Source organism: Gavialis gangeticus, unplaced genomic scaffold (genome assembly GCF_001723915.1).
Source record: "Gavialis gangeticus isolate Ggan-Ray unplaced genomic scaffold, GavGan_comp1, whole genome shotgun sequence".
NCBI lineage: Eukaryota > Metazoa > Chordata > Crocodylia > Gavialidae > Gavialis > Gavialis gangeticus.
The window spans coordinates 10,005,902-10,016,276 of record NW_017729014.1 but is presented as its reverse complement, the minus strand read 5'-3'; the positions used below and the strand labels follow the sequence as shown (position 1 = coordinate 10,016,276).

Here is a 10,375-nt window from a genome sequence, read left to right as displayed (position 1 = left end):
TTTTTCCCCCCCCCCCCCCCCCAAACTCCACCCATCTCTTGGACAGACAGTAAACCAGCTGGCTCATGCCTTGCATCAAAATGAACTTCTGAATGCTGGTAGCCTCGTCAGTGTAATGTGGCCCAACTCCAAGTGTCCTCTCCTAAAAGACGACCTGGTGCTGATGGACAGGTGAGAGATTCCTTTTTACAATTGGAGCTTGTTTGGAAAAGTGATAGGAGTCTGAATAGACATGCACAGGGAGCAGTTTAGCTATTATTTGTTTTCAGTGCTCAGCCTAAGTAACTCCTAGGCATGTAGCCCAAGTATTAGACAGTGGTTGCACTGAACAGCTCTAACCAGCTTCCCTAATACAATTCAGTAGACTTTCCCTAAAAAAGGAATATCTTTGAAGTTTTGGAGCTACAGTGACATTCGATTTCTCCTCTCTGCAGCCCGGGCATTGATGTGACCACAGAGCTGGACAGCTGGATAGACAAGTTCTGCCTGGATGCTGATGTGTTTGTGCTGGTAGCAAACTCAGAGTCCACGCTAATGCAAACGGTAACTCCGCGGCTGCTTGTTACTTCTCCTTGGCTTTAGGAAGATGCTCAGGCTTTTGACATGCAAGTTTCCCTTTGTCTAGGAGAAGCAGTTCTTCCACAAGGTGAATGAGCGTTTGTCTCGGCCCAATATTTTCATCCTGAATAACCGCTGGGATGCATCAGCCTCTGAGCCAGAGTACATGGAAGAGGTCAGTGCTAGGTTTACATGAGTATTCCTCACTCATGGAATGGATGCTCTCTACAAAAATGGAGGGTGGAGTGGCACTAGGAGGAGATTCTCTTATAGTTTACATTTTAGTTACCATAATGTGGAGCCATTTGAGAGCAAAGGGGTTGAAGTAAAAACAGGTTACTGGTTAAAACAAAGCTCTGGGGACGCAGCTCCTGAGTTCTCATTGATGCCATTTTTTTTGTTGCTTGGAGCAAATGATTTTATGCCTTGGTTAACATATCTGTGAAATGGCTAGAATATTCACCTGCCTCACAGGGGTCTGGTGGGGCTTAATATGTGAAAAGTGCTTTCAGAGCCTGGGAAAGGTACTATAGAACAGCAAAGTGGGATACCTTTTTCCATTTTTTACTTGTATCACTTACTAAGGCCTGCAGGGGGTGTCTGGTTGTCTTGGCCACTGAAGGCAGCGGCACAGACTGTCAAGCAGACTGAACAGCTTGCCCTGGATTTCTGCTTCAGGTGCGTCGGCAGCACATGGAGCGCTGCAGCAGCTTCCTGGTGGACGAGCTGGGCGTGGTGGATCGAGCTCAGGCTGGGGACCGCATCTTCTTTGTGTCTGCAAAGGAAGTGCTGAACGCTAGGATCCAGAAAGCCCAGGGGATGCCAGAAGGAGGTGTGGAGAACTACCAGCTCTTCCATTGCTCTCGTGTGGAAAAGTAGCGATTGTCCCACTTCAGATAATATGTTGGTGATTCAACTTGGAGCTGGGGTGGGTGATAAGTGAGCTGTGGGCAGGGGATAGAGGCCAGAAGTGAACAGGAAGGTGACGTAGTAACTGATCTGGAGGCCTGTTTCTTCAAAGCCTTTGCCTTCTGGAAGCTTGCCATGCTGACATTGCTGTCCTGCAGGTGGAGCGCTGGCAGAGGGCTTCCAAGTGAGAATGTTCGAGTTTCAGAACTTCGAGAGACGATTTGAGGTGAGCATCGTTATCGCACCACACTCCTGTCCTTCTCTTCAGAGTCCTGCTTCTGGGAAGGGGAGATGGGTCTTGTAAACTTAGGTTTAGCTGTAGCTGTGTCTTGACAGTCAGTGACATGATAAAGCAGGCCTCTGTCAATGCCTTTCTGCTTGCTGCTGGCTTCCTGATGGCTGTCTCCATTTGCGCAGGAATGCATCTCGCAGTCTGCAGTGAAAACCAAGTTTGAGCAGCATACAGTGAGAGCCAAGCAGATTGCAGAGGATGTCCGTCTCATCATGGACTCAGTACATGTTGCAGCCCAAGAGCAAAGGTTAGTGGCTGCACTCTTGGTGGAAACAAAACTGAACTTTGCACGGACTGTTTTAAGGAGCGAGTTGGGGGCAGCAGGAGGGCATTTGCATTTAAAATCTCTGTACCTTAAGCAAAAGTTTCAGGGAAAGGAGGGGGATATATACCAGTAACCCTGCATCTTACGGACTGCACAGATGGGAAGAAATCGCCTATTTGTCCCACACACTACTTGTGTTTTAGCTACTGTCATTCCCTGTCCCAGGAAGAAAATGTTTGTCCTTTTAGCCTATCGGAGATGAACTAAACCTGACACCTTCCCTCAGGGTTTATTGCCTGGAGATGCGTGAGGATCGGCAGGAGCGCTTGGGCTTCATTGAAAAACAGCTGGAGTTGCTCACCCAGGACTATAAGCTGAAAATAAAACAGATCACAGAAGAAGTGGAGAGACAGGTAAGGAAGAGTATGCTAGGCCAGGGCAGCACCACTTGGGGTGGGAGGAGAGGTCCAAAGGGCGACTGAGAAGCAGAAGAGACGCTGAAACTGTGCAGTTGGAGTAAACAACAGGTTGGACAAGCACTGAGGCCACGTGGCTGTGCCAGAGCAGATGTGGTGGAGCCTTGCTGCTGCTGCTGCAGGATTAATCTGTTCATTGACACTTTTGAGGAAACTGTGTTACCAGACTTAAAATATTAGACTCTAGGTAGTGGCACTGAATTCATAAATGCTTGAACAAGAATAGTGCTTTCTCTAAAGAGTGCATTTATTGAGCACAGCAATTTGCAATTTCAAGTATGCATCAAAGAACATCAGAAAAAAACTCTGTCTAAGCTAAGACATTGTCCAGTAAGACAGTGACAGCACACACCAGTTAAGCTAACTTCAAATGCAGCATAATAAGCCAAAAAGACAAGAAAGTCTTGCATAGGTCCAGGTATTCAGAAAGTCTTTCTGGAGGATCTGCAGGTCATCTTAGGTGATGAGGCGATCCCGCAGGCTTCGTCTTTGCCTGGCTTTTTATAAAGATCTGCACCCCTTTCTCCCACTTAGGAACCTCATATCCCATGATTCATGCATTCAGCATCTCTGTCTCTTGCCTCTTAGGTATCCCAGTCCCTCATCCCTTACTGGTTTTACTCTGAAATGCAGATATAGTCCCCTGCGTTCTTCCCCTCCAACCGGTATCCTAATGGCTGTCTAAAGTTGTCAGGAGGCTTCTTGACTCATGAACTCGTGCACTGTGCAAACTGTGTGACCTTTTTTAGGTATCCAATGCAATGGCTGAAGAGATCCGGCGGCTCTCTGTGTTAGTAGATGAATACCAGATGGATTTCCACCCATCCTCAGTTGTCCTCAAAGTTTACAAGAATGTGAGTGATGTTTGTGTCCAGCATATTGGACCAGTTGCCTAAACAGTCATTTCCTGCTCTAATGATTCAGTAATCACACCAGCTGTCCAAGATTTTAAACATCCTATTAAACAGCCTGGTAGGCTGTATTCAGAGCACTGAAATTCTCTTGCGCTTTGTCAGTTTCAGTAAAAAACGGCATCTAGAAAAGGAATTTCCAGACTGATGTCATTTTAGTAATGCATAGTGTTGAATCACAGTGTGTTACATTAAGTCACTAATGGTTGCTGTTTGCGGTTGTACTTCGCATCACATGGATTAAAGGGATCCAGTTTTTCCCCCAAAACAGACCATATAAGCTCCCTGTGCTGGGGAAAAATGTTCTTTATTTCAGTGAGTCATATGAGGACACTCCAAGAACTGCAGTTGTCTGGGTTTCCATGTAATAAACTCTGTCTACTTCAGGAACTTCATCGACACATTGAGGAAGGCCTGGGCCGTAACATGTCAGATCGTTGCTCTAATGTCATCACTGCCTCCCTGCAAACCATGCAGCAAGAAATGATAGGTCAGTACAGCATTCAGACCCCCAGAGGTCCATAAACCATTATAGGGAGTGAGGAGGGGGAGAAGTTGCCAGAATGATCTCTTCTAAAATTAGAAGTAGAAGATTGACTGACTGATCTCTGGGGCTTCTCACCTTTTGTGCCATCTTTGGTCTTGGGACATTTTCAAGTCCTACTTGTGGTCAGATGTTCCAAGTGATTTGTGTGTGAGAGAGAGATTGAAGAGGCAATGACCAACATGATCACAGAATTGAGAGTCCGACTGGTTCCATTCTAACCAACCTAATGAGTGCAACCTTCCCTCCCAACCCCCCCCCCCCGTCTGACTTTCTGTCTTTACAGATGGATTAAAACCACTTCTCCCAGTCTCTCTGCGAGGCCAGGTAGACATGTTGGTCCCCCGCCAGTGCTTCACACTCAGCTATGACCTGAACTGCGACAAACTTTGTGCTGACTTCCAGGAGGACATTGAGTTCCACTTCTCACTTGGCTGGACTATGCTTGTGAATAGGTTTTTGGGACCAAAAAATAGTTGTCGGGCCTTGATGGGCTATAATGACCAGGTAAAACTTTCTGAACGTTCAGTGGGTCACTAATGGATAGTGCATTTGCTGAAGATAACAGTGGCTGTCAGTGCTTTAAAATAACTGGCTTCAGCTTGCATTCGCCCTCTTATCTGCAGCATTTTTTTCCTCTTCCTTTCTAATTAGGTTCAGCGTCCAATACCTTTAACCCCAGCGAATCCCAGTCTGCCTCCCCTACCTCAGGGCTCTATGACCCAGGAAGAGCTCATGGTGTCTATGGTGACTGGATTGGCATCACTCACCTCCAGAACTTCCATGGGGATCCTCGTGATTGGTGGAGTGGTGGGTTGAAAAGCCATGGTGTTCACTGGTGGTTGCACTGTTGCAAGTATTTGGACTATAGGCTTCAGGCAGTATCTGCTGGGGTGTTTCCTGTCTGTTGTGGATCTCACAGCAAATCATTGTCTCCCCTTGATGTTCCTTAGGATGGAGTCATTTTCTTGAAACTTAGGATTAGATTCAGGATCTTTCAGATATCACTTTTAAAGCATATTACTCTTGGTGAGGTGAAGTATCCTTGTTCCTGGAGAACAAGAAGTTAGAGTTGGAGAAACCAAGAGGTTGAAGCTGACACTTTTACCAGCTTGATCTTTCCTTGATATCTATGCATTTGTGGGTGGGGGGGTCTCAACTTTAGACAGGTTGGATTGATTTTTTTTTCTCGGAGATGTTGGGTCCTAGCACCACCAACAGACTTGGAGGTATACATGCTTAGTAAGGCTGTATGAAGCTTTGGGTGGTGGTTTGATTTGGAGGAGATTTGGCACGATTCGGAATCTTTTCCAAAGATTCGGAGAGCTTTGATTCGGGTAGTCCCCAGTGGCTGCAGCTTCCAAGCTGGTGAATAGGGGCAGGGGAGGGGGCATTGGAAGAGGGGACCATGGAGGGACCCCCTGCCGGCCCCTCCATGGTTGCCCCACTCGCCCCAGCTCCCAGTACTTAAAAAAAAAAATAAAAAAAGCCCTGGTGCTCAATGGGTGCTGCCAGGCCGGGGGGGTGGTGATCCCTGCTGCCGCCCATGCCACATGGGGGGGCTCTCCACGAGCTCCCTGGCCCCCCTACGGGTGCCCTGTCTGAGCCAGCTCTGGCCCTTTAAGAAGAAAAACCCCAAGAAAAGCCCCCAGACTCTCCACTCCTGTAGCAGCCTTGGGGCTTTGGGAGGCTGGTGCAGAGCCCCTAACATGGTGGGAGGTAGTGGGGATCACCCCCTGCTGGCAGGAGCGGTGAATGTGGGGCTTTTCTCGTTTGTTTGTTTTTTTTCCTTTAAAGGGCTGGAGCTGGCCTGGGTAGGGCACCTGTGGGGGAACAGGGAGGGGTTAGGGGCTCCTGCAGAGTGCCCCACACAGCATTGGGCAGCAGGGATCACCCACCCCCCACCAGCAGCACCTGGTGACCTGGGGCTCTTTTTTTCCAAACAGCCAGGAGCTGGAGCAGCCATTGCTGGGCTGGGAGGGCAGGCGAGGGATGGGCCTGGCTGATTTGGAGATTCATCAGAATTGATTCAGGACAGTGATTTGAATCACCAAATTGAATCATCGTCCCCCCTGAACCAGCTGAATCCGAAGGGAATACTAGCTGCTTCGCACGGGCCTAAATTTGCTTAGTGCTTTTGAAAAGAAACTCAAGATGTCTCAAGTTGGGCACTGACAGTTGGGGACCACTTTTTGAAAAATAAGACATTAGGTTGATCTTAGAAGGTGTACCGTACCTAGATCCCTGCCCCAGGCCTATTCCAGTGTCTTGCACTGCTTGGAGACAGAATATCTCTTCAGAAGTGGTCTTCCCTTCAGAAACAGGGACGCTGCAAACAGGAGAGAGATCTCTTTCACTTATAGATGTTTTCCAAATGCCTTGCAAATGTTAGTCTGCACAGCACCTGTGACATGCCAGTTGATTGTTAGGTGGGGTTGTTCTCCTTGTATAGAATGGGCAGTAGTAGCAGAGAGGGATGACTTCCTCAGGCAGAGAGCAAGGGAGGGTTACTACTTGGCTGTTTCTGTCTTGGCAGCATGTGCTTAGAACATACATTTGCTGCTTTCTATTCTACTGGGAGACATTTGCCTCCTTCCTAGCCAATGACTCATGCTCATTTTCTTCTGTGCTGAGCGCAGGTTTGGAAAGCTGTGGGCTGGAGATTGATTGCACTCTCTTTTGGCCTTTACGGGCTCCTTTATGTGTACGAGCGCCTCACCTGGACCACGAAAGCGAAGGAGAGAGCCTTCAAGCGCCAGTTTGTTGAGTATGCCAGCGAGAAACTGCAGCTCATTGTCAGCTACACAGGTTCCAACTGCAGCCACCAAGTCCAACAGTGAGTCTCTTCTAAATAAGAGCGCTTTAATGGTACTGTCCATGAAATCTCCCACAGCCACAGAGGTTCACTATGTTCAATATACATGGGCCTAGCTTCAGGACTAAAAATGTAAACAGGAGCATGCATGAAAGCCCTAGTGCTTATATCAGAGTGCTATTAAGTACTAGTCTTAATGCTTATGACTTTCCTTGAGGTCAGACTTCCAAGATTCTTGTCACAGTCCAGGAGGTGTAGTAGAAAGGTGCTCTCACTGCAGTCTTTCTGACGAGCATACAGTCAAATTTATTGCACAGCAGAAGAGGTTTTTGCTGGGAGTTTGGTACTTAATCAGTCTTTCTTTTGTCCTCTCTCTTCCCTCCTCCGCCCATTTCCTAGGGAGCTAGCTGGAACATTTGCTCACTTGTGTCAGCAGGTCGATCTCACGCGGGAAAATCTTGAAGAGGAAATTGCTGCCATGAATAAGAAAATTGAGGTCTTGGACTCATTACAGAGCAAAGCAAAACTGCTCAGGTGAGATCTCTTCTTCCTGCCAGCAAATCCACGTCACCATGTCCTTTTCTAAAGGAGAAATGGTTTTGTATTATTCAGGGGGTTTCCCTGGACCACACAAGCCCGAATGTGCCCTTGCACTCCAGCCCTGTAGACAATTGCTCAGATTGGCCCTGGTCATTGGCACTTCTCAGTAGAGCTGTGGCATGGATTTTAGTTTACGGTAAAGACATTGGTACCTCATAACTCAGCTGGGCTTTCACCAGCCTCTCCTACCTCAAACAGCATCTAAGTAGAACGGGCTTTTTCAGATTCAGAGAGGTGAATTTTGACTATCACGCAAGTCAAACTGAGACTTCTTTTTCTTCCTTACAGGAATAAAGCAGGCTGGCTAGACAGCGAGCTCAACATGTTCACACATCAGTACCTGCAGCAGAGCAGATAGTGTGGGAAGCTGAGACAACACCCTCTCTTTTCAACACTCTCTTAACTCCTGCGGAGAGCATGGTGGGTGATGGAGTCCCTCAGAGGCACAAGCATGCGCCCATGCTGTGTCCTTTCACGAAGTGAACGATAGGATTCTGCTTCCATGTGTTGTGTCCAGCCTCTAAACACTACTTATTTATAGGTCTTATTTTTGCCTGCTGGGGAATGAGATGATTCCAGGAGGCATTTCTGCTTCATACATTGACAGGGGGCTTTTTTAATGAAGAGTAAAGTACAGGAGTTGCCACTTTCTTAATCACCAAAGCTGGTGAAGTTCAAATTAATTCTAACACATTTTACATCTTGATGAATTTTTCTGATTAGCAGATGCCATTGGAACTTGATAATCCAGGTTCAAAGCCCCAAGTTCACGTGTGAATGATAAACAGATGTTCATCTAAACCCAGATCTCTCACCCCAGGCACATATAGATGCCTATGTTATGATCTTGTCTCACACCTATCCGTGCTTTTCCATTGCTCTTTAGTGGCAATCCAGTTTACGGGAGAGTCATGGTTCCTTTTCTTTCCATGGAAAAGCACGTGTGTTAGCGGTGGAGAGAATGTTCAGGGCTCTTGACAGAAGATGGATCTCTTCTGGCAGGCTGGAATTTGGATCTTGCTCGAGCAGATTTCTTCTTGTTAGGCTTTGGCTTCTTTCCCTTCAGTCCCTTAGCATAGAAAAATTTTTGACTTGCCTGCCCCATGTCACTGCATAGGCACATAGTCTGCAAAGACATAGCTGGCTGTTAGGGAGTTAGTGGAACTAATGTTGCATTTGGTAATTTTGGTGTCTTGCTGAGGTATAATAAGAATGTAGAGAGCAGCCAGTTGACAGTATTTAAGTAGCTGTGTTGTGAAGTATGGATGTGGGGCTTTTTTAAGAACATAGCTGTCTTTCTGGAAGCAGGCCTTTCAAATGCCATCACCACTACTTGGCCCTTAAGACAGAGTGATTCCAAGCTGTAAAAGATTTTGTTTTGTAGAGAGCTTCCATGGGAAGTTGCTTGTCTGTGCATTAATATGGTTCAGTGTTTTTATTTTTAAGGAAGGCAACAGAATGAAGATGTGCTGATCCAGGGCAGTTTGTGTGGAGTCTGAGAAGCCTGTACTTCTGGGACCCTTCATGCTCAGGCAGCCAGAGTCAGGGTGACCTTTTTTTATTTGTAAGCAGATCAGATTGGCTTTTGGGTTTGGCTCTAAAGGAATCGCTAATTTTCAGTGTAATATGTTGCAATTAGCAGGGCCTGACCGTTTTAGCTGAAATGGACAGAAGTGTTCCTGCTGACTTCAGTAAGTGCCAGGAATAGGCTCCACCTATGTGTTTCAAAGCTTTCTGCTTGCCAGGCGAGATCCAGGTTGGCTGGTGGGATTTGGGTTTCCCTTGACATCTCTAAGTTGAGTCCCTATATTGCTCTCGACTGTCCTGGGTTGACTGTCCCAGTTTAGCATCAAACCCAGCAAAGAAACGGGGTGGGTATAAACAGGTTCCAGCTGAATTTAGAAAGACTGAAAGGAATTTGTCTTATTGGTGACTGGACTTTCATGTGAAAGTTGTATCCAACTGGCTTTAGGATTTATTGCTGATTCAGACACAGGTGTCAGTAGTGACGTAGCTCCAAAAGGAGGGACGAGATGCTAGCTGTTATCTGAAGGAAATTTCAGCCTTTCTTGTTTTAGGCTCTGCACTGGGATTTTGCATGAATTAGCAGTGTGGGCAAACTGACTTTTGTTATAATATCCCAGGTTTAAGACAAGGCAGCTTGGGTAGAAGGGGAGGAGAGGTTTCCACCAGGGGTGAGATGGCTTTAAGCTAAGAGAACCTTTTCCTTCTGTCCACCTGCTGTGAACACAGCCCTGACTGGAAGTTCATTAGCATCAGGTAACTAGTCTCTGTGAAGTGACCCAGTCTCTTTCCTAACGAGAACAGACACCGGTAATCTGCACCTGCAGTTATACCCTGCAGAGGTTAGATGGCCAACTCTTCCTCTGGATGTGCACTCTTAGGCTCTTATTGACACACGTTGGAGTGGCTGGAACAACCCATTGCTCTGCCGCACCCATTCTGCAAACAAACCCCAACTTCCCGCTTTTGTGGCCTCCACCCTGCTGCCTGTGTGGATGAGTCAGGGGGGCAGCTCCTCGCTTGCAGCAGGGAAGTCATGCCGTGCTTTGGGCAGGGCATGAGCCACAACTGCCACTGGCGAAACGGAGGAGCAATGTGACAGGCGGGTGGCTGCAGGCTCCCAGGGGAGCTCCCACGAGGCGGGCTGTTTCACAGCAGGCTGGGGTGTCTTCCTATGCGTCCTGGAAAGCTCGTGGCTGTGGGGGCAGCAGCAGAGACGCCTGAGCGGCACGTGAGGAAGAAACCGGCTTGAACCCACGTGTAGCCCCCTGCCTTGTCCCCGCCGCAGTGCCAGGCCCGGCTTCCCCGCTTTGTTCCTGCGCGAAACGCTGCCGGCCCGGGGGACGCGAGACTGGGGGGCGGCGGGGCTCCCCGCGCCCGCGGGCCCCGGAATAAAGGATGAACGACCCGGCTCGTCTGTGTGTGGTCAAAGAGCGCGGGCCGTTGGCGCGGGGCATGCTGGGGCGGCGGCGCCGGCCAAT

General features: G+C 48.1%; 1 protein-coding gene across 4 annotated transcripts in view; it reads left to right on the top strand.

Moving 5' to 3' along the window:
* Window positions 1–8,074, top strand: part of MFN2 (mitofusin 2) — a 15,943-nt gene extending 7,869 nt beyond the window's left edge. For 3 of the 4 annotated variants that reach the window (XM_019511715.1, XM_019511714.1, XM_019511716.1), the window contains exons 5-18: window positions 47–171; window positions 435–543; window positions 626–733; window positions 1,237–1,390; window positions 1,626–1,693; window positions 1,885–2,006; window positions 2,311–2,437; window positions 3,250–3,354; window positions 3,799–3,901; window positions 4,242–4,462; window positions 4,610–4,765; window positions 6,595–6,791; window positions 7,170–7,304; window positions 7,659–8,074. In XM_019511715.1, the coding sequence (XP_019367260.1) occupies window positions 47–171; window positions 435–543; window positions 626–733; window positions 1,237–1,390; window positions 1,626–1,693; window positions 1,885–2,006; window positions 2,311–2,437; window positions 3,250–3,354; window positions 3,799–3,901; window positions 4,242–4,462; window positions 4,610–4,765; window positions 6,595–6,791; window positions 7,170–7,304; window positions 7,659–7,728 (1,800 nt within the window). In that variant the 3' untranslated portion in view covers window positions 7,729–8,074. The remainder of the gene's footprint in view (window positions 1–46; window positions 172–434; window positions 544–625; window positions 734–1,236; window positions 1,391–1,625; window positions 1,694–1,884; window positions 2,007–2,310; window positions 2,438–3,249; window positions 3,355–3,798; window positions 3,902–4,241; window positions 4,463–4,609; window positions 4,766–6,594; window positions 6,792–7,169; window positions 7,305–7,658) is intronic. The other variant, XM_019511717.1, reaches the window with a different exon arrangement.
* Window positions 8,075–10,375: the final 2,301 nt, after the last annotated feature.